General features: G+C 45.2%; 1 protein-coding gene across 1 annotated transcript in view; it reads left to right on the top strand.

Annotated features, from left to right (window-relative positions):
- The window catches only part of LOC115326181 (gamma-interferon-inducible lysosomal thiol reductase-like), a 34800-nt gene extending 10664 nt beyond the window's left edge, over positions 1–24136 (top strand). The window contains exons 3-7 of the mRNA XM_029986983.2: positions 206–361; positions 9221–9301; positions 9396–9491; positions 23567–23719; positions 24053–24136. Coding sequence (XP_029842843.2) covers positions 206–361; positions 9221–9301; positions 9396–9491; positions 23567–23719; positions 24053–24136 — 570 coding nt within the window. The remainder of the gene's footprint in view (positions 1–205; positions 362–9220; positions 9302–9395; positions 9492–23566; positions 23720–24052) is intronic.
- The last annotated feature ends 400 nt before the right edge of the window (positions 24137–24536 follow it).

The following is a 24536-nucleotide window of genomic DNA, read 5'->3' as shown; positions in this document are numbered from 1 at the left end:
CTTTAACGAAATACTTGCAGTCAAAAGAAACTTATATTTGGCGTCGAGGTAAAAACAAACATAGTATTGCGCCAGTGTTCAAATTGATAATTACCTATGCTGCATGTAACCGGTGATAACGAATATTTTCTCTCATCAATTTGCTAAAATAGTTGCGCAAAAAAGCAATGACTAAACTAAGCGTTTGGTGTTTTTGAACTTGCAGGCACGTAAAAATATGTGTTCCAGAGTGAATGTCGAGGTGTTCTACGAGTCGTACTGTCCCGACAGCAAGCGGTTTGTGTTGGAACAGCTCTACCCTTCTTACAATGAACTATCGATCATAATGAATCTGCAGCTCATCCCTTACGGAAGAGCATCGGTATGTTTCGCGGGTGCCGCCTTCCTCTTTCCCTACGTTATTATTGCCATTTTTTTAATTATCACAGTTATGATAACTTTAATGCAAATCTAAAGGAAGAAGATACTTCAATCACGTTTGTTTCTCTGCCTTTTTTGAGCCTCAGCCTGTGAACTTCACTTGGATTCAGCTTAAGACCTGAACAGTCATATACATGTTACTCAAAAACTAAATTTATTATAATTATAATTACTCTCGCTTTAAAAGTATTCACTTCAGTTACTTGACAAGGACTGTAATTGGCCACTAGTTGAAAAGTAGCCCTTACATATCAAATGACTGCTCATTTACGGAACGGTAGATTTTTCGACTTGTTTGAAAACGGGTCTTTCGCATTGTGCATAATTAGGGTGTTTTCGGGAACCGTTTTCGCACATCTGAAACGGTGCGATGGTCCCTTTGATACGAACTGCGCATGCGCGACTCTTTTGTTGTAGCGCATGCGCTGTGCGAACCGGAGGGCCCATCCTACCGTGTGGGATCCGCAAAAACGGTTCCCGAAAACTCCCTATTGAACAAGAATCACCGAATAATAATCTACTAAGGTTCTTAGTCTATTAATTTTGGTACACAATCCTCCAGTCGTACACTCGGTTCCAGGATTCCTTGGCAGGAAACACACACAAACAAAGGGCGCGATTAAAAAACGAAATGCGCGTGCCAACGATTGGCGTGAGGCCAGGGGGCAGCGTCAGGTAGTGCGATATTTTGTTGATATTGCTTCATCAGTGACTAGAAATTCCCGTGATGTTGCGTCTTGCGGTGTCTCGCGTAAGTCACAACAGATCAAACACGAAGCAGCTAGCATTAAACACGTTCTCGCGGACGCGCTGCACAAATTGCTTAGTCGCACAAGCCTGTCCACACTTCGCGATCGGTAACACACTCTTCTACGTGCCGCTTCGCGTTCATGCACGCCGTTGAGAACACGGGTGGAGTGTTCGCACCTCTTACGCCGTTCAGCGGCCGGTGCTTGCTGCAGCTTATGCCTCGGCCGCCCCAATCTTGGGCGCAAAGGCTTACAGCGCCGAGGGAACGGGCGGCTGGAAGCGAGAAAGAGCAGGTATAGCGAGGAGCGCGATCACATGACTCCCAGCGCACTCGCGATTGGTCGAACGCACTGCGCCTCAACCGCGACTATCATAAGCGAAAGGGCGAGGGTATCACATTGCACTTGCCCTTTCCCGGTGCCAAATTTACCTGCGATAAACGCGCGTAAACGATCCAAAAACCGTTCGTTTTACGCAACATGCACGACACTCGCCTTGTGCGAGTTCAGTAAAGCTGACGCTGTAAAAGGGGAGGGAAAAAAGTAACTGTTAAAAGTAATTTCGGTACTTTCAAAAGTAATAATAATGCTTTTGTGATTTTGTATTGATAAATGTATTGAAATGATTAAGACCCATTTTAACGTCCGTTTGTGGTCAGAATAAGCGTTCTTGCGTACTTGCGTTAGTATATATTTTATGTAATTGAATGTACAGTGCTCTTCAAACTTAATGCGGCCACTCGGTTAGCCGAATATTAATATATTAGCTGGCTACTTGAAGTTAACTTGTTCACTGCAAAGTCAAAGTCAAATTGGACGTTTAGTGATTTATACAGCGCAAGGTCGGTCCGCCAGGATGTGGCGACACTGGTTTACACTGTAGATGAGCAATTTTGCCAGTGCAGTACGATTACTAACCTGGGGTTTTAACGTGCTCACGCAGTAGTGATACACGACCGCACGCCGGTACGACATGCTCATCCAGATCGAAACGGGCAGGGGTGGGGCTCGAGCCCAGGATCTCTGCGTTCTGCAGCACGAACTCTCGCTCCACGCGCGTCGACCTGGGTATGCGCTTTAGCTCACTTGGCCACCGATCCCCCCCTCATTACAGTCCACTGCAGCAGCTGGAATGTCTTCACAAAGCTAGGTTCTGACCTGGGATCAAAATCACACCAGGTTGTGGGACCGGCACGTCCAGAATAGCGCAAAAACAGACCAAAACGGACCATCGGATACGGGCGTTAAGTTCGGTGAACACTACTTCCGCACGGCCCATGCGAATGTTCTTCTTTTTTTTTAGAGCGCATCCTTAGGCGCCCGTTCACGTGTTTTGCGGCGTAGGTGTAACCGGAGGAGGGTGAACTGCTTATGCAAATAATATTATATTAAATAAATAATTTACATATATATACATATACATATATATATATATATATATATATATAATATATATATATCATATAACTATGATAAGTAAATAGGATTTCGTGTTTTCGGATCAATCCGAAAAACGCCGAAAAGCACCAGCCGAAAAAATTTTGGTCCATTAAGGTTTATTCAATAAATTCCAAAGTTTAATGTACCGCTGCCCCCCCCCCCCCCCCCCCCCTTTTCGTACAAAAAAAGAACAAAATAAATACGGTATTTCACAATTAAGTTTGATCAGCGCACAGGGTTAATGGTGCCGGGAAAACGGCACCCCAGTTATCTTTAATATCTCGGATCATTGACTAAAGGGGTCTTACCGACTATCTCGTCAAGGTTCAGGACGACATGTCATTGTACTTTCGGGTGACGAAAAAAGTCTCTGCATCGGTTTCCAGTTTGGGCCATACTGTTTTTGTTTTATGAAGAAGACTAGGTTGTGCTTTTGTAACAGTAAAAGCTATGGACCATAGAGATAGCATAAAATTGGGAAGAGGGGCAGTGGAAACTTCCCTATTAAATTCTTTGCCACTCTAACTTGCGCGACCGCGGGATTGCACATGGGTTGAATACGTGCTTCCCAGCGACTACCTCCAGGAGTTTATTTTAAGGTACCGACATTTATTGAAGCCACACATCTGTGCAACGTTTGCCGTGGACAAATTAGTATTGCTAATGGCAACGGCACCAACACCAAACCCAGCTCAACAAATATTGATTGATATCAGCGAGTTTTTTTTTTTTTTTTTTTTTTTTTTATTTAGCATGCGTTTACACCTGGATATTCTTCTTTTATTTTTCCTAGAAAAGACTGCGAAATTAACCTCCGAATTTCAGAGATTTAGGTATCAAACAAAATAGATTCCTATGAACTCCGAATTTTCGGGGGAAAAAAACTCTGAAAAACGCTCTACGAATTTCATGGAAAATGAACTCCGAAAACACGGAATCCTAAATATAAATTGTAAAAATAAATTAATTGAATAATAACTTTCTCCCCTGTTCGTTCATGTATATAGCGCGCGCGCGCACACACACACACACACACACACACACACACACACACACATATATATATATATATGGCCCTATTGGAAAAACCAGCAAGGATATCAAGCTGGGCAAGCTAGTTTAGCTGGTTTTTAAGCTGGTTCGAGCTGGTTCGAGCTGGTTTGAGCTGGTTCGAGGTGGTTCGAGCTGGTCTAGGTAATAATGAAGTTGGTTCAAGCTGGTTCAAGCTGGTTCGAGCTGGCGCTGCAGCTGGGCAAGCTGGTTTGAGCTGGCACTGAAGCTGGCTCAAGCTTGGCAAGCTGGTTCAAGCTGGTTCGAGATGGCACTGCAGACGGGCAAGCTGGTACTTGAGCTGGTTCAAGCTGGTCATGCTGGTTCAAGCTGGTTTTGAATCTGGCCCAAGCTGGTTCAAGCTGGTGTTGCTGGGAGCGGGCACGCCAAGGTCGACGAGAGCTTGTCGAACTGGCATTGCCGGGAGCGGGCACGCCAAGGTCGGCTGGGGTGGGTACGATGCCACGTCCTCTTCTTTGTCCTCTCGTTTTTGGTAGACGACCGGGCGCTTCAGGAACGCTGCGAGCTTCCTTTGTGTGCGAGAAAAGAGAGAGAGTGAGCGGTAGGAGCAGAGAATTTGAGACTCGTATGGCTATCTTGGTCACATTTTCGAAGGGACGGCTATGTGCGCGTCGTTTGGCCACTACTTGAACGGCGGTGCAAGCGAAGCGGGATTTAAAGGGCCCATGAAACGATTTTTGGGTTGGGATAAATCATTTTAGATTGGGATTTTACTAATAGCACATCGTTCAGTGAACCAAAAGAAAAAAAGTAGAAAGTCAAAAGCGTGACTTTCAGTGCGAAAATTTGAAAACAGAGCGGACTATTTCGTACCTCCTCCCCTTCGCAACCTCTCTGCCTTTTCACTGTGATACATCCGCGGTCCCAAAAGCGCGTCGTCGGGTCCAAACTGACGTCACACGCAACCGGACCTCACTTATTCCCTTCACCCCTAAGCTGACATTGTGGTGGAAGCTACGCGCTTGCCGGACCAATCAGCCGCCTCCCTTTCATCACCTGACTTCATTCTCTGCAGCCACATTTGCCACGCTCACGTGGCAAGTGTGGCTGGCCCAACGAGCACATAGCTTCAACAGCATTGTCAGCTTCGGAATGAACGGGGTGGGGAAAGCAACGTTTGTCTGAATTTTGAGCGACGGGCTAATCTTCTAGGGGGAGAATGGATGTGTCCGGATTACACAAACGAGGGTGCGAGCAAGAGGGGGCTTCCCCTTTTCGTCTTCTTTAACTGTTTGGTGGAATGCGCGATTTATGAGTTGAGGAGGAAAGCTGAACAGGAAAAAGTTGGAAAAGCGTTTCATGACCCCTTTAAGGAGGCAGCGAGCGGCAGTCCGTTCAGCGCGGGAAGAAGTCGGATGCCCCGACTGAGGCGTCGTTTCATGTCTTCGAACATCTGTGTGCTCGTGAATGACGGTGGTGCCGAGGGGTATCGCCAATGCCATCCAAGCCACACGGATTTTCTCGCCTCTGCCGACTACGCAAGAGGACGCTTCGCCCCCATTACGGGCGGGACTCAGGTTCGCTTTTCTCATCCGTGTAGTATTTTTTATTGTTATTGCTTGTTTTTGGCGTGTGTCTAGTATTTTTCGTGTTGAGAGATAAGCAATCTAGTTTTAATAGCATTGTTTGTTTTGCACCAAGAACTGTCGCCGGTTAGTACTATGTCAGCGCGGTGGATGTGAAGCATCTGAGCTCATGTGAGGAGATCGCAAATAGGAAAATATTAAATTAGATGCCGAGCTGGTTCTTCTGAAGCGTTTGGCTTGTTTATCGTGTGTATTAATTTAAACTGGTTAAAATGGTGGGGAATACACCAGCCTAACCAGCATGGGCAGTTCACCCAGCATGGCCCAGCATCTGCCCAGCATTCACCCAACACGACCCAGCATCCAACCAGCTCGACCAGCACGGCAAGCTGGGCATGCTGGAGCAATAACCCAGCATGAAGCTGGGATGCTGGGACCAGCTTGTGCTGGTTTTTTCAATTGGGGGGTGTTTTAGAGAACGCAGGCCAAATCGCTCCTGCGAAAACTACTCATCCTAACGAAAAAATGCTTGTAGAGTTTTGGTCCTGGCGAGAGGCCCATTTAGGTAAATTATTAAAATCTGGGATTATTAAGTTGTTAATTATTTTTCGTAATTAACTTTTTAATATTGTGTTTAAGGGTATGGTTTAGATTAGAAAATTGCTCAGCATCATTAAAAAAGTCTAAATCAACAAATTGCGAAACGATAGATGGCACGCACGCGAAGCATCTTACGGCTTTCTGAAAAACCGCACAAATTCGACCGGTTTTTAAGCTTCCGTTTGCTATCGAAGTGCATCTCAGCCCCGGCGGCACCGCACCCCGTGGAGAGAGTCGAACAAGATTCTGCTGCGTCGCGCGATGACAACGCAGCAGAGGTTGGTTCCACTATCTCTCCACGAGGCGCGTTGCCGCCGGGGCCGAGTTGCGCTCCGATAGCTAACCGAAACTTAAAAACCGGTCCGATTTGTGCGGTTTTTCAGAAAGCTGTAAAATGCTTTGCGTGCCTTCTATCGTTCTGCAATGTGTTGAATTAGTGTTTTTCAATGATGCCGAGCAATTTTCTAATTCAAACATGCCCTTAAACACAATATTAAAAAAGTGAAAGCCGTTTACAACTCCCTGTAACGCCGAATTGGAGCGCAGCTCTTGAGGAAGAGGAGTGAAGGGTACTGAGGGGAGGGTAGACCCCTACTCCTTCCCTCATTCTTTAATATGCTCCGGGGGGTCACGTGACCTCGGGAAGGGGGAGTCACGTGACTTCGGGGAGGAGGGGTCACGCGACTTCGGGGAGGCGTGATCTAGGGGTCACGTGACCTTGGGGGTTACCTTGGGGGTCACATGGCCTTGAGAGGAGTCACGTGACCTCGGGGAGTCACGTGACCCCTCCAGGTCACGTGACCTTGGGGTGACCTCGGGAGGGGTCACGTGACCTCGGGGGGTCACGTGACCTTGGGGAGGGGGCCACGTGGTCTCGGGGTCACGTGACCTTGGAGGGGTTACGTGACCTTCAGGGGGTCACGTGGAGGTCACCTTGGGGGTCCCGTGACCTTGAGATGACCTTGGTTACGCCGACGGCGACGGCGACGCCGCACAAGCCGGAAACAGGCCCCTAAGAGCTGCGCTCTAAAAAGTTAATTGGGCAAAAATAATTAACAGCTCAATTATCCCGGACTTTAATAATTTTCCTAGATGGGCCCTTGGCCCAGGACCAAAACTCCACAAGCCTTTTTTTGCTGTGATAAGAAGCTCTCTTTTCCTTTCCCTTACTTTAATACAATATATTGAATATTAACGTTCAATCCTCTTCGTTCACAGTATATAGTATACTTACATTATGAATATGTATACTATATTCGTTCACCGCATAAATTATATATATATATATATATAATTTATGCTGTGAAAGAATATAGTATACATATTCATACTATATGTATACTATATACTGTGAACGAAGAGGATTGAACGTTAATATTCAATATATTCTATTAAAGTAAGGGAAAGGAAAAGAGAGCTGGTGAAAAATTTGGACAGGAGAGGGGATCGGACCCGCAACCTTCGCCATTACGGGGCGACGCCTTAACCGTTTAAACTATTTCCTGCCACCAGTTTCGGACTCAATTGTTTACCAGCTCTCTCTGCTGTTAGTTTTGAAATTCCGTAACTGGGAGATAACAGCCGATGCTAATTTTAACTCCCATGCTAGTTCCGAGTTGTAACAATGAAGTGCCACGTCACTGCCGCAACTCGCAACTCGGAAGCACAATTAATCGTAATTACCAAAGAGACCCAAGCCTCTCAGCTGAAATTGAACCCCGGATTGTGCGACCAGCAGCCCGCTGCATTTGCTCGGCGCCAGGAGGAGGAGGCAAACAGGAGCACCAGCTGCTGAATTAGCTGAACTATTTATCACCAATGGGTTCCGGTGGTAGGTCGCTCACGAATAGCGACAGCCGAACGTGGGTAGAAGTCACGACATCAAACAGCAGTCAATGGATGGCTAGCGTGGGCGATAAGCATCCTCCCATCGCCAAAAAGGCTTCACATGACATGCAAATGTTCGTCGCCAAAGACATCGCATGACATGTCACCGCCGCAGTGTGAGACACCTCCGGCACCAGTCAAAACGTGACGCAACCTGACGTCACTGTTCACATAAGGTGAAGCGAGCGCAGCGGCTTCGGACGGCGGGCTTTTCTATCAGGCGCAGCCGGCGCGGTCTGCGCACCCGAGCGACTCGTGCTAGGCTAACCCATAGGAAACCTTGAACCCCCCCCGAGGTACCACCACACCGGTGAACACGTAGTGGTTGGAATCCGGAGCTTATTGTGAGGGTATCTTATAGTAGGTTATCTCCTTGTAATCCAAGAGCACAAATAACTCAAGGTGCTACACGCAACCTCGGGAGATGCAGGGCCAATAAGAACTTATAATTAAACCACAGAACTTACCTTCATATTCCTCAAGAAATGTTAACTTGTTTTGATCATTCTGAAAACATGGCAGCACACAAATATCGTTTGTTTAACGCACTCGAAACCACCCATGGCTCCGCGTAAGCACAACAAACCAAAACGCACTCATCATGCACACTGTGATCATATGGGTATCAATACAACAAGGAGACCGCGGGGCACAGAAAAAGAAAAAAAGAGAAGAAATGCTGGGAGCTTTCGCAGCATATCCAAGACAAGCAGGGAAAAAATCAGGCGGGTCTAAGGTTCTGGATGGTATGTGCAGCTAAGCAATGAATGGATGGAAAAGCGCCACTGACAAGCAGCGCAAGAGCAAGAGAAGGCTGAGCGCTAAGAAGTTTTGAATAAGTGTACTTTTTGTGCCGTGATGGATCCTACCGAGTTCGGTACACATGGAAAGAGAAAAAAAAAATTAGAAATATCCGTTGTGACTAAACGTATGTTGACATGTGAACTTTTAGAGTTTCCTCTCGTAATCAAAGTTGTTTTTGCTGAGAAAATGTAACTTACAATAAAGATATTGTTCGTGTTGAATAGTTATCTGTGTGAGCCATTTCTTGATATATAATTTTTGTGCCATAACCTTTATTTTAACAAATTGTATTGTAATTCAGAAAAGGCGAATTGCTTCTCAAATGGTTCAGGTTTTGTATTTTATTTTGCAAAATAATTTATGAAATAGATTAATTATTATTGTTATTTAGCTTCCATATCGTTGTTTGAAAATACAGGCACTGCGTTTCCGTGTGCGAAATATGTCTCAGCCTAAACAAACATCCAAATGCGCCACCTGTGAGAATCGCCAAAGTCTGAAAATCCCTCTTTGGTCCTTCGGATGTCGAGCTCTTGACAACGAAGACCTCACATCAAAAGCGGTTTCTTGTCCTTGTTAATCAAGATTTTGCTGATCACCCTTGATTTTTTTTTTAAATTATGGACCGCTTTTTGCACGATTAAACATTAAATCTCCCATATACCAGTCAAAACGAGGAGACAAGAGTACGTAGAGACAAATGTAATAATTTAATTATTACAGAGGAGATGGGACCCATCTAAAAAACGATACAACTTCTCTTGTGAACACGGATTGAAGGAATGCCTAGGAAACCTCTTTCAGGTAAACCTCGCTCTATAAAATGACGGGTGAGGCTTGCGTTTCTTCCTACATTAAATCCGTAGGTCAATTTTTGAACTTTAGCACTGCCCCGCAGGGATGCGCTTTCCACCACTATCCAAACCCAAAAGTTCATCTTCCGTTCTTGGCCTGCATGTTCAATTCAACGTCTCCAAACAAGGCTTACTTGAAGGCAAGTGCTTCACCTCTCCTTCTTCAGCGTGTTAACAACAGCTTTTTAATACAAACTCAGACCCTGTATTTATTCCTCCCTGGTGCCTATTGCTAGAGTATATTCCGGATGACAGCCCGCCCTCAGAGTTTAGTGCGTAGAGGCAAATTGTGGTTAAAAAATCGTTTCCTTCTATAGTTTGCACCTCGTGCATAGTCCACATTTAGTGCCTAGTTGGTGAATAAATGCTCTCATGCACACGCATGCGCTTTGCCAATACCAGCGACATCGCGATGGTGTGATGTCAAAGACGCGTTTTGGTGTAGTCACTGAGAGGATGAAAACGGCACTGCGTCTCACCCTGATGCCCCGCCTTCAGCACTCTAGCACCCGCTCGTCGCCTTCCGCAGTACTTCGATTGGGCGTAGACTCTGGATCGCTCACGAAACACCGAAGCGTCATTAAAATGTAGGAAGGTTGTCCTGGAAGCGGGAAAACTCATACTCCTCCCTTCCCTTCTGATCTCGTGAGTGACAACACTGAGAGAGAAGGGTAGCATGATAGTGGAATTTTTGCTTGCAATATAAATTTATGGGTAATTTAACGCATGCGTATCGTAAGCTTTTCAGAAAACTATATTTCTAAGGTGTTGTAAAACAAAACAAAAAAATCTTTCCCCTTTTCCGCATTATTGTGACGAAGGCACTGGAAAGACTGGATGCGATGTAGCGCCACCATTTCTTGGGTGACGGGAACTGCCGGATGTTGTGTTGGGATTTCCTCATGGGGCAAAACTATAGGAGCAAATCCGCCTCCCTCATTGGGCTTATTGCAAGCGCGTTACGAACCCGCCCCTCGGCATCTGAATACTTGAATACACACGGAAGCGGCCGCGGCGGCGGCTTCTTTACTGACACCGCACGAAAAGATAATGAAGAGGGAAGTGAGGGAGGGAGGTGGGGGGGAGGGGGGCTTAGGTAAACAATTGTCACTGATCCATGCAGTTCACCAGAGTGATTCCACGCCCTATTGGAAAAGACTTTTAACCGGAATTTCATTTCTAGTAAACTATTATTGTACTGGATTTTGGGACACTTTTCACTTCCGGTAAAGCCAAAATTTATGGGAATGTCACCGGATTTTTTATCATAATGTCACCGGACTTTTTTACCGGAACTTCGCCAGTTTTTATCGGAATGTCTCGGGACATTTTTACCGGAATGTCACCAGCTTTTTACCAGAATTTTATTTCCACTAAAAAAATTATTTGAATGGATTATGGGATTTTTTCACTTCCAGTAAAGCCGCAATTCACCGGAACTTACCGTGTTTTTCTTTTGGACGTCAACGGAAGACACTTAGAAAGAAGCCTGTGAACCGTGGGTGGTATATGTTTAGCAGATGCTGGACGATTCGGTAAAGCCTGCGTCCCACTAGAGCGACAGGCAGAGACAAAAGACAGCGACAAGCCTCCGACCCATGCAGCACGCGTGATGGTACCCTCGGAAGGCGTTTAGTCGTACGGTGCTCGTGAAGTAAGCACGAGCGATTGCAAGCCTGCCAAAGATACCCTCGCGTGCATGATGCTCGTGTTTGACCATAGCCTCCTTTATGCTACAACGCCTCTCAAATCGCGAAAGAATCAAGCTTGAGGCTTGTCGCTGTCATTTGTTTCTGTCTGTCGCTCTAGTGGGACACGGTCATTACAATTTAAGTGGTCAGTCTATATAGACCTGAAGGTTCCACGTATTTATTTAACAGGGCCGATACCAGTGAAACAATTTGCACAGCTGTACACAAAAGCAATCAGACCAAATAGGAACAACCGAGTCCTTCGTCGAAAAAATATATCTTTCAAGGTACTCCATATGCCACTAGATAAATTCCTAGATGTACGGTAGTTCAACTAATAAAACCGAGCAGGTGCACCACACGGACACACACACATACTTTCGTAGCACGTTTAGCGAAAACCACGAACGCGCGGAACGAACATCCACCGCCGTTGAGAAATTACGGGCACAGATCACGATGTCGTTCCTATGTCGTCGCCGCGGGTACACCAAGCGGACACATACACACTGTCAGTAGCACGTGCGCTTAGCGAAAACCACGAACGAGCGAAAGGAATATCTGCCGCCGTTGAGAAATTTTTGTCAAAGCCTTTTTCGCTCGCTGGATGCTTCTGAAGCCCGACGGACAAAGAGACGGAAGAAACAGGTCACTGAAAAATATTTTCTTTTCATCTGCACACCAAGCTGCTCTGGAAGATACAGGTCGCACACATGGAACGAGAAGCCGAGACTGAGCGTCCGTTCCTGGCCGGCCGTTGCTCGTTGACGGAAAAAGAAACCGGTTTCCTACAAGAGTCAGCAAGACGACCCTCTCGCATTTTCCCTACGAACCCAATGCGAGGGAGAGAGGGTGCGTGGGGACTCGTCCTTGTTGTGTTCTAGGCACCATAATTACACACCCAGTCCCCGGCTCGTCTCGGCTTCCCCTCCCATCGCGTCGGCTTCGAGTGAAGTTCGGTAAACAGGGATGCGAATCACCCGTTTCGGGTAAGATTTCTGTTAAAACCGGGCGGTCTGGTAAACGAAAGTGGCTGCCGGTGACATTCCAGCGAAATCTGGGAACCCGTTGCCGGTGAAATTCCAACGAAATCTGTTTACCGGCAAATAATCTAGCAAAGACTGGAAACTACGCTGGTTTCGGGTGAAAACGGGCGAAACTGCCCACCTTCTTGGAACGTCAAAACAGTTCGATGCACGCACTTCTTGCAGGATTGCACCGTCGTCTCGAGCTAAAACAAGCACTTACGAGAATGCCGCTGCATTTGCGGCCGCCAATACAAACTCAGTCCCTCTGCTCATCTTGGCTTTCTTGCCTTTAGCCGTTCCTCTTGCGTAGGCTTCCAGTGAAGTTCGGTGTCCGGCAAACAACAGTGACTTCCGGTAGGATTCCAGCGACGGGTAATCGAAAGTGTTTCCGGTAAGACTTCAAGTGAAAGTGGCTGCCGGTAATATTTCCACCATAGTCTGGTGAACTACGCTGGTTTCTGGTAAAAATGACTGGAAATTAGCCCGTTTCCACCGAATGTCACCGGAAGTTCTTGTCGGATTTTAACCGAAAGTGGCTCCGGTAAAACGTCCAGCGAAATATGGTAACTGAAAGTGGCGGGCGGTAATATTTCCACCAAAAATCAGGTAAACTACGCTGGTTTCTTGTGAAATTGAGTCGAAATTAATCCGCTTCCACCGAATGTCTGGGGAAGATTTTTGCCTGATTTTTCAATAGGGCGTCAGTTCATGCGATGGTAGCTTGGGTCATATTTTTTATATTTCCAAAAAATATTTATGTGAGCCATGTCTATGGAAGGAATACTCCGCTACATATGAATTCAAAGTTTCCATTGCAAATGAGAGTTTTATTAGATCCTTCCGGTGATGCCGATAACGATACCCGATATTGCGCGACCGCCCTTGCGCATGCATCGTATCACTACCCGGTATCGTTATCGGGGGTGTCGGAGGTATCGGAACTATCTACTAAAACTCTCTTCTAGAGAGGAGTATGTTGTTGAAGATACCTTATTTGCACTATGTGATTTTTGCCCCTGGCGGAGCGGGGGTAGACTTCAGCAATCGCTTCTAATTACACGAATTGTCTAAGAAGCCGTACATTTCGGAAAGATGCATTCTTACCACCACTGGGCACTGGAACCGCACCGGTGGCGTTCTTAAACACCACAGACCCCTCACGAACTTAATATCCTAGACTGATTCAGCGATTGTCGCCGCTAAGGAAATCGCGGAGGTGACGCGTGACATCGTGCAAAATGTACACATGCTATACCTGTCAAAATAGCGGGTTAGGGATTTCCGTACGCTGAAGCAAGCAGAATGGGCCACTTTGAGAGTTGTCAAAGGCATCTAGGCGTCGCATCTGGTGAAGACCTCGTACGGCGAGGACCAGGAAGTGTGTACGGCCACTTGCGGGACTCACAACGTCAAAAGTTTGTACGCGTAGCGTTTTCTTAAACACAGTCTTGTCACATATCTCGATTGGCTTTCGCCTGCGTCGCCGTACACTCTATAAAGAAAAGTGTAGCCCCTACACCCCTTTTCACATATACGACACCCCAAAACTTTAGTTCACTGCACACTGACATCAAGTTGAAGGCCCCAAGTTTTACGAGAGGCTTGATGATGGTGCGATATGGGATATTAAACAGCTAAAGTACGCATCAAAGAGTAGAGAAAGAAAACACGGAGGTTTCGTAGTAGGGCCATGAAAACCCCGATAATTTTTTTTACACTCAGTTACACTTGCGTAAGTTATTTTGATAAGTTGTGCAACTCGGCTATCAAGCTGCTCGTGAAAGTTGGTAGCGTTAATTGAACGTCAGTGCGTTGTACGCCCAACTGAAATTTAGGGGTGTCGTATATACGCTTTCAGGCAGCTGTGAAAGGGCGCCGCCATAACCGACCTTCAATTTTTGTTTCTTCTGATTCCGCTCGCTTCACTTTACCATTGCCACAGCAGGACAGGTTATTGCCACTTTCAGTGCTACTGTGTCTTTCTCCCCAGCATAGGCCTCTGTGGAGGCTCGTCAACGTCCGCTTCAGTGGCTCGGCATCTCGGTAAGACCGGAGAAGGTCGGCAATGGGGGCTCAACCTGGCGCGTGTGTAAAGCGTCTATACGTGACGAGGGGTGTAAGGGCCACACCCCCTTTTTGTTTGTGTGTAGAATACCTCTTTTGCGCTTAAGGCTACGGTCCCACGGCGGCCATGACATATGACGCTTTCCGCACGTTTTCGAATGCGATTGTGGCGTGTTCAAGCTTCCTAAAATTATGTGTTATATATCATCTTGTCCTGTACAACATTATCTTTCCTCTGATGTAGGATTTGTTTTCCTAGTGCAAAACGCTAATTCAGTAGGCACCCGCGAACATTGGCCTTTTCGGCAAAACATGGTTTCGTAGTACAGTGGTACAGGGTGCACAATTGGAGCAATTTATTTCAAATTTTAGAATGTTATAGAAGAAGAGTTCGTTCATTGTCATTAGAGGCCCTTTTTTTGTTTTTCATTTTATTTTGACAGATATTTACTTTAAAAAAGGTGCCTCGCGGAAGCACATTCAGTCGCGGATTTTTGGCCGCCTACTCGGTCATTTTATTTGAAACCTTTTACATGTGTTTGCAACTATGGTAGAAAGAGCTACGCTAAATTTCATTGTAATATGGCCTAAACTTTTTTCGGAGTGCTCACGTGAAAAGTGACAAAAACAGTTTTTTTTTGGCAAACTTCATTTGGTAGTACAGTGGTACAGCGCTTAGGGATTGGCACATTTGAATAAAATTGTAGACCTGCAAAGAAAAACATATTCTCCTGTGTCATTAGAGGCCCTTTTTCTAAATTTCACCTTTGAGTCTCCATAAAAAAACTTTGAATATAGGCGAAATCACGAATTTGTTGATAGTCAAAACCGAGTATTTTGACCCTTTTTGGCAGACATTTAGGCCTATATTTTTAGTATTAAATGGAGATTACTGTTCCAGGTCCTGATTATTAGCCCACATTTTCACTAATCGAGCCTATTTATTAAAACAAATCATAAAACATACAGAAAACACAAATTGGATGTCTGGTTGCGTCCTCTATGTGGCGGTGGCTGAAATGTGACTACGCGAGGTTCAGGAAACTGCCGAGGATGGCGCTGATTCTAGCTGTGGTTGCCAGCTTCGGAAACTGGTTGTACACTTGGCTTCTTCGGTTTCTTGCAAAATAACGTGCTGGAAAACTTGGTCGAAACTCGTGAGGTCCTTTATAACACCGTACTTTCTGCTAATATAGCTTTTAGGAAGAATTTCAGTCGCTTTCATATTGTCAAACGATTTTTTTTATGCGAGGCTCCACCGGTTCAGTTTGCTGAATAAATTGTTCACGCAATCGATATCGAAGTTTCAAATTACCGAAATGCAAGGAGGTCAGAAGTACTAGGAGGGGGCACTTTGCAATATTGGTGAAGCCTAGTCATTCATTCATTCATTCATTCATTCATTTATTTTTCGTGCTCATGAACGGCGAGTAGCCTATGTAATGATGCACAGAGTCAAAAGAAACACACATAACAAAATCAACAGCACATGCAACAGCTAATATCTATTATGGGGGAACAGGAAATAGGTAACAGTTAAATATCAGCCAGAGAACACCTAAACGCTTGAACACTTGAGTTGAAAATGTCGATGTCGATGCTGGTTGTACTGAACCTGTTATAAAAATGTTGGATGCGGTTCATGGGACTGGAGAGGTTGATTTTTTGAACTGAGAAAGTAGGATTAACCCTCAAAAGCACTCGCGGTACATATATGCTAATAGCTGATGTAAGGGTCGAACAGTCAATGCAACCATAAACGCATTTATACAAAAAAACTAGATCGCGCTCAAGTCTTCTCGAGCTTAGTGTGGTACAATCACATCGTCGTAAAAGCCTGTTATACTCATAATAAACACTGCGGCCAATATAGCGATCATATACAATACGGAAGAAACGTCTCTGCACGTTTTCGATTTTTGCTTGGCTTGCATTACCAATACAATTCCAAACAACAGAACTAAACTCAAGCTTGCTACGTATTAATGAAAAATACAAAATGAATATGCAAGCTGACGAAGGGAATTCACGTGTTATTCTCGAAATAACACCTAGCGTCCGATAGGCAGCATTTGTGATGTTGGAAACATGTTCATTGAATGACAAAGATGAATCAATATATACTCCTAGATCTCTTGTGCATTCAACCCTACGCAGAGGTAGGTTCTCAAGATAATAACAAAAACTTACAATTTCCAGTTTCTTCATAAAAAGTTTAAACGATTTTGTGCCCAGCGTGACCGCTAATCTGTCTGGCGATTGGTGCGCGTGACATGTCACGTGCGAGATGGATGGTTGATTGTAGAAGATTCCTTGCAGGCTTGCGCGCGCTCCGTCCGGTAGGTTTTATCAGATCGAAGGCTAGGTTGTGGTGTATTCTAGTACACCATAGCTACACGAAGGCTAGCTACGGTCATGTGATGTGGTCACGTTGGCATGGTAAGTGAGGAGAGTAAGGAGGAAAATGAGAAAGAGGTTAGGCGTCAAGGGAGCATGGCTTGTAGAGGCTACGCGGCTGATTTCATGCCCTCTCCTACCCTTCTATTCTCCATGCCGAAATGCCAAAATCGCCAGTTCCGCGTAGATACGCAGCGTAACGCACGTGCTTCTGGTGCGTGTGCACGTACGTGTTTGCTGCGTGGTTCTTCGGTTGCTGCGAGTTTTCGCGTATTTATTGTGCACTGCTTACCAACGTCTGCGCACGCCTCTCATCCTTGTAACTACCCCTGCTCTGTTTGCCTAGAGTGAAGTTTGTGTCTGTCTTTTCGTTCGCTGACTAAGCTCGTGTCGGTGTCCTTCCTACTGGCTGCTGTTCGTGTTTGCGTACCGTGTGTGTCGCTTTGATTACTAGGTCCCCTGCTTATGGGGTGGAACAAGCGGTGGGCGTCGCGCCAGGGGTGGGTCGTGATTGGGGAAACAGCTTAGCAGCCGACGCCGACTTCGGCGCGTTTCTTCTGCGCACGCGCGTACTGTCATTGATATCGCTACTTCGCGCCGTGACGATGCGCTGATCTACAGGCCGGTCGGCGCTCGCGTGATATTGTTGAAAATTCTCGAGCGTGTATTTACGTTTCGAAAGCCATAATAGAATTAAAGTGGACATTTGGCCGGCAGCCGGCATACCGTGGCTCTGAAAACAGATTGCTAGGAGTGTCCTCCCATTCGGGTGCGCGCAGTCCGTGCTTCTGGCCTCCCCGGCCGCCCAAATGCGTTTTTCTGATGCTTGTTTTGTTTTCAGTAAACACACAATAGATTCCTGCTGATATTCTCCTTTATAACCTTCACTCTTGACAACTCTTTAGTGTTGGAAGGAACTCCGTTAAATTTGACGATAATGCATGTGTAAGTACAACTGGAACCTCATAGTTGCAAGAATACTTTTCCTGGATTGTCTGCATTAGAGTGCCTCCATGTGCGCTTCGCGCACATGAAGGCTCTCTAGTCTGCACCTTTCTGATAATATGATCGGTCTCCATAAATTGCACTTCCTCGCTTCGGGAGCACGGCCAGCGGTGGTTCTCTGTCGGTCATCGAACCTCACACACGTGAAGCGTTGTCAAAGCTGCGATATACCGGGCGTTTTATTATTATGTTTTTTTTTGTTTTTTTTTTTGCTGAAAGAAATTATACTTTTGGTATTCCCGGGGATAACATTATCGGCTGCGGCGGACGTAAAGGAACGAGCGTAAATTGACAGTTAGTGGCCTAATAAACTAAAATTTGCCATTTGCGAACGCTGGAGAGGGGGCGACCTCCTCTCCCCGTTCGCTCCGCTGAAGTGGAACAGGGTGGGAGGAGCTCCCACTTCGTTCTTGACCTGTCACCGACTACAGTTGCGAATTCCACTTGTCATTTTGGAGCGATGACGAGATAGAGCTGAGTCATGTATTTGCGTTCTCTGAGATGAAGAACGCAATGCGCGCGGAGTTGCTCCACGTATGCACCAGTCACCAGTAAAAACGACCGGTCCTCCGAGGAGGTCGAGCGAGACGCCGGCTGACATGGGGGTCGGTCACTTCACCGTCACCACCGTCTACCGTGCCTTCAAAAACACGGGGCGCAATGTGTTTCTGCAGTATAACAAAAAAATTGAACAAACAAGGTGCAAACTTTCATTTTTTTCCTAAGTGTGGTTTGCAGGGCTGAGCCGAATACAAAAACGATACGCCGTGCTGGGATGACGTCGACTACAATGGTACACGATCATAACAAGAGCACAAATCCTGCCACATTATTTTGCTACAGTGATAAGAGCATATATATCTTTGTCCGCGATGCGGCAACAGAGACATTATTTCCAAATTAGAGTTCGAAGTTAGCCTTCGATGCTAGCACTGACCAACTCACTTCACTCACAGGGTGAAAACGTGAAACTTTGTATCATTCGGACAGAGATCGAAAAATGACACGCACCGCTTCAACTTGGACACCCCAAAATAATTAACTTTAGTGGATCGCACGCAAAAGCTTCGCCTACGCAATAAAATTGCCGGTCAGAAGTACGGTTCCGCAAACAAAATCAACATATGAGTCATCAAATTATAAAGAAAAACCAGGTGTGAGCGTGCCAAAAATATTCGACATTTATTGTTGTCAATATTTGTTTTTCTATCCACGTGCTTATGTCGCAGTAGAAAGCCGTGAAACTCCCTATAAAATTATTTTGGGCAGTGTTTCCGACGGTGCTCCCTCGATCGTAAAATGCCGCTTTGTTGCTACTTTGGCGAATCAAACAAGGAAGCCACGTTCACCTACAATGCCCTGTCCACAAGAAGGGAAATCGAAATTTTCGCTTCGTTTTCTTTTTTTTTAATATTCTTCTCTTCTGCACGATATAGGGTATGAATTATTATTTTTCCCTGTACTCTCACTGCGACGAACAGTCCGATAGACGAGTCACCCTATGACAAAGATGGGGGTCCCGAAAATCTCCTAAAATCGTGTTTGTTCTCAGAGACACATCCGTGTGTAAGAAAAACCGCGGCCCTCTCCACGAAGTACGGACATATTTGATAAATAGCGTTGACTTGAGGTTGAACTTTTCATTTGCTTTGTAAACACCAGCGTGACGTCACGTGCGCATCCCACGCGACCCGACGGAAGTCTGAACTGGTGTACTATGTGTGGACAATAGGGCATTATTTTGACTTCCCGGCCGCGACGACCTTGGCGAGGGAGGACAGATGGGGGTCCCGAAAACTCCTAGAATCGTGGTTTGTTCGCAGGGACACACACATCCGTGTGTAACAAAAAACGCGGCCCTCTCCACGAAGCTTACACAGGCATTGTTGTGTAACTACTGAAGATGCCTCCCGCAAGGGAGGCGAAACGTCTAGTGAAATTGTTCTTTCCTGTTCTGTGAAGTCGGTGCTTTTTTTTAATTATGTTACCAGTCGGCCTGTGTGACCAGTGCTCATTTGAAGAATCGCCTTTGTCTTTCCTGAACCCTAACAAAAACACCCTCATAACATTTTTTTTTACTGTTCGGCTATGTTGGCATAGCCTATAATCGACATAATTTTTGCGAAAGCCTACTTTTATTTTATAATTATTTGTAACCATTTCTAACTGAAGAAGTGACAAGTATAATAATTATATTATGATTTTATATCAAAATTCGACGAACCGGGAGATGCGAAATTCGGTGAAACAGCTTTTCAAAAAAATATCCGGTGCCCGAAACTTGCTTATATTAAAATGTCTAACATGTGTATGTGTTCTAATACAGAAGATGAGTGCAATGTGGAAACTGAATGGCCTCACAGACAATTGTCAACGAGTTGGAATTTTTGATGAATTACCCTTTGTCGAGTCATCCTACTACCGATTGGCCTCTTCAATCAATTGCCCGTCGACAAATATTGTTGTTGGTTTATTTGCCATCTGCTGTAAGGGGAGAGTGTGGGGCTCGTCAAGCCGACATCTGCCAGCATTTTCATCACGCCTCCAGCGCCTGTACCGACTGACGCCGACGAGTTGGCCTAGAAATAAATACCCACGGACTATACTATAGCCGCTAAATATCTCTACGCGAGCATGATTTGTTTTCAAAGGGGCACCCGCCTGTCGGTGCTTCTTTGAATTATACATACGTCACGGTCAAAACGTTCCGCAGCTAATGAGTGAAGGCCGACCAACCTATTTTGTCCAATTGTCCGTGCATGGGAGATGAGAATGCCGCTGCGTCAAAAACAAGACGTGTGCGAGCGTTGCTAAAAATAGAGACCACTATCGATGTTTTAGTATACATGGTTTCATTCTTAGTCAGAGCGCAAACAGAGGTTAAATGTCACGAAAACACATACACAAAGACAAAAAGCACTTTATCACGGCGCATTGTATGAGTTGTTATATTAGTGGGTGGAATCACCCAAACAAAGATAGTGAACGCCGTGGCGTTTAGGTGTTGAGCTGTTGGTGATGCTTGATCGGCGCGATGTGTCAGTCGAGCTCCAACTGAGGGTGATATGAGGCGGGGCAGCTCTGTGGTTTTACTTGTTGTTTATTCTGGTGTCTTTCGTTTTTGCGCGAAATATTGCGGATCACAACAGCTAGGCATCTTCGTCCGATGAAGCTCTGTTTTACTGATTGGCGTTTCATCGAATAGTGGACATTTCATCGAGCACCGCTTCATTGAACGCCAACTCATCAAGTAGCTTGATCGAATTATGTTTCTGCTATCAAATTATTGCAGATATAATAACTACGCTCGTCATATTTTGTAAATAACGGTAGCCTTTAGCGAAAATTGTGTTGCATAGTTAGTTTCGGCCGTCAGCAAATAGTGAAAAATATCTATCTACCTATCTCTCTCTCTCTCTCTCTCTCTCTCTCTATATATATATATATATATATATATATATATATATATATATATATATATACAAAGACAAAAATGCGTACTGTCAGAGTTACTAATTCGAAGTTTACTACGACGTTTCGAGCGGGGACCACTCTTCATCACCTAATGAAGAACGGTCCCCGCTCGAAACGTTGGAATAAACTTCGAATTAATAACTCCGACAGTACGCATTTTTGACTTTATATATATATATATATGTATATATATATATATATATATATTTTACTAATACAATGTCTGGACATTTACACTTACCAAGTAACCATTTTCAACTGATTTGAGACTGTGTTGCGCTTATCCCGCTCTTATTTATTTATTTTTTGTTTCTCTTGTTTCTGGCCTTTTTAGTATAGGCTTCCACCAGCTCGCTTGCGCGTGAACTCTAATTTCAAGTGAAACAAGTTTGTAAATTAGGGTGACACTATATCGGTTTGAAATCCTATACCAATTTTATTGCCATTTGGTGAGCCACGTACGAATTTTGAAATATATCTTTTCATCCAAATAATCGATTAGTAAATCGAATAGCGATTCGGACGAATTTACTACGACGGGAAGAACGAATTTGCAAATCTCATGGCAATTAGGAAATTTCAGCCATCCTTGGTTTCCGATTGGTCGCGCTCAGTAGCGGCTCCCTCCGCACAGAGTAGCCTCGAGTCAAAATTCGCGGAGTCTCTACTGACCGGCCAAAAAAGTGCGGCGCTTCAACTGCTCCCGCCCAGACGGCTTGATGTATTTGTATACGCCCATGACATCGGCCGCGATCGGCGATTGAGGTTCCGTTAGCCGACGCAAGCGTCAGCGGACGTCTCATAATTTCATACTCTCATTTAACTACAGAAACAAAAACAAAAAAAAAATCATCCAGTTCATGTTCACTATGTTCACCACTGACATCTTAGTCGGTAGTCGACGAGTTTCCGTGCAAAGCCGATCAAAACGAGGCACCAGATCAACTTTTACGGCTGCCATCAGGAAAGATCTCCATGGCTTGTCGCGTTCCCTCAACGTCACTCCGAATATTGTTTGTGCCCCGCGCACCATCCTCTTGTAGCAATATTTTTATTGTCCCCATGTGATTTCTTTTTTATGTTCTTACTGGTGTTTGATCATAATTCGGTCATTGAAATTGTTTTTGCTGCCGACCCTACCATTATTTTGACCCTCTGGCAGCAAAGGAATATTATGCCGGCATTACACACGAATTAAGAATGTAGACACTCCGTCCCATATCTCAAATTACATCACAATGTTTTTACACAACTGTAGTGCAGAGGTACGATGAGCAGGGTCTGAGAAAATATTAGTTTCAGTATTTTCAAAAGAGCGACGAAACAAAATAAAGAAAGGACCGCCAATCGGCAGCGCGTGCAAGCAGAGGCAGTAGTGACAGGAAGCGCGAGGTGTGTCTTTCGTACGGCCGGCATCAACTTATGCACTGTCCGAAGATGTACTCTGTTTTACTCGTAGGATTGCAACGCTGCGGAATGTAGGCGTGTGATTTCAGAAAGCGCGTCCTACCATTTCTACGCGCGAGTGCTCCTGCAACCCAAGCATTGTATACAGTTACGTCCTCGCGCCCGTGCCTTGGCCAGCCCCGTACACAACTTATGCAGTATCGAAAAGGCATAGTTCAAAATTGACGGTCCCACTTTTCCATACCGCTTCAAAACCCCATCTCGCTCAAATCACTTGGCAGCCGGACAATTTTGGCAGGGGGCCTCAAGTTGGGGATTATCCGGTACATTGTCCTCCCAACAATGAACGTGGGCGCGACGCGCCAGAGGGTGAACACGTGAAAGGAGGGGCGTAAGAGTGGAGAAGGAAACTCAAGGTCGCAAGCGACGGAAAAAAGGGTTTCGAAATTGGCGCGCAGGTTTTGCAGCATTTGCTCATACGGACAGCCAACGCCGCCCTGGTGGTTCAACTAATGTTTTGTTCAAGATGGCCGCCGTGGTACCGCAGCCTTAAAACGAAGTTCATGTACTCTGCGAACGACTCGTCGGTCACCATGACACTTCAAACTCAAGTCGAGGACCGGCTCGAGGAACAGCCGTACCTACCTTGAGATTCTCGAGAAAAGAGTCGCGTATTTCCTCGAGTCGAAGAGCGTTTGGAGTGGAGTTCAGCTTATTAAGCTCAAACACGGCCTCGAGTGGAGTTTCGAGTCGAGTTCAAGTCGAGTTCATATCGAGGCCCCTTTATTAATTCGGCCATCAGGGTATTGGGATGCTATATTCTGCTTTTTCCCGCTCACTAACCATTTCACCTGAACACGGTTTGAATGACGCTACGTCATCCTGGGTCAGTCATTAGACGGCAGCGTGCGGGAAATTTCGCTTCATTCGTCTGTCAGTTGGTCTACATCGCAGTCGCAGCTGAAAAGAAAAACGTAACCGAAATCCGGAATGCTTAGGTGTAAACCTCATCAGTGTTAATCATGCGATTCATTTATTTTGTCGTTGACCCTTTCCTCTTTGTGGGAGTGCTGCATAACACGCTGTTTGATCTTATTTTGACCAACATTTCCTAAATATCTTTTAATTTTTCTTCATCCCCCATAACAGTGTGTCCAAAAGTCTGGTTTCAATCTCGGAGTCCTGGCCAAGTGCAACAATGGCCCCGAGGGTAATAAGCTTCAGGCACGGTACGCAGAGTGGTCTGAGAGTGTGAATCCACAGAAACGTTTGTCTTTTGTTCCATGGATTCGAATGGATAGGGTAGGTTCCGTTCGATGTCAAAACAAATAAAAGTGCGTACTTAAAAAAAAGTACTGTACACAATACATTTAAAACGACTTTGGTCGCAGCACGTTAATTGTGATTTTGGAAATATAACGTGGTGTATTTACCCGTTGATAGATACTCGGAAACACATACCAGCTTATTCTTAACCAATTAATGTACGCATATTTTTCTCTTTTTAAATAATCCGCTAAGCAAGGATATAATTTTCAGATAACATTTTTTTGCAAGTGCTGGAAGTTGATATTTCAAAGACTTACCAATGTTTTTGAAATTTCTCAATGTATACATTTATTGACCTACTTTCAGAAAGACAAAATGTACGAAGCTTACCGTGGCTTCAAAGAAACTCTCTACGAAGTATGTGCTAACAAGATCAAGGCACATGTTTAGATGTGAGTGTATTACTAAAACAAGAAGAACGACCAATGTGTAGAAATTCGCTTTAGACCTTGCGTAAACTGAGTAAATCAACACTCATGACATCCGCCTACTGCGTCAATAGACCTTTTTCAGAATTCCCCAAGCACCAAGGAGAATGCTGAAACGTAGGTACACGCCTTGCATGTGCTGCCGTCTGCAGTAGTGACTGTTCAAAAACAAAACAAACAAAAAAAAAACGCGTGCGTGATGCATTTTGGATATTTACTTGGGGTATTTCATGCAAAAAAGGCGAGTACGTGTGGCGCGCGTACCTACGTTCCCAGCATGCTCTTCTGTGCTTGACTAATTTAGAAAAAAGTATTTTGACCACTTCAATTTATGTAGGATAGTTTTTATGACGATAGCAAGA

Source organism: Ixodes scapularis, unplaced genomic scaffold (genome assembly GCF_016920785.2).
Source record: "Ixodes scapularis isolate PalLabHiFi unplaced genomic scaffold, ASM1692078v2 PGA_scaffold1__304_contigs__length_218370807, whole genome shotgun sequence".
Taxonomy (NCBI): domain Eukaryota; kingdom Metazoa; phylum Arthropoda; class Arachnida; order Ixodida; family Ixodidae; genus Ixodes; species Ixodes scapularis.
This window is presented reverse-complemented; position numbering and strand designations above follow the sequence as displayed.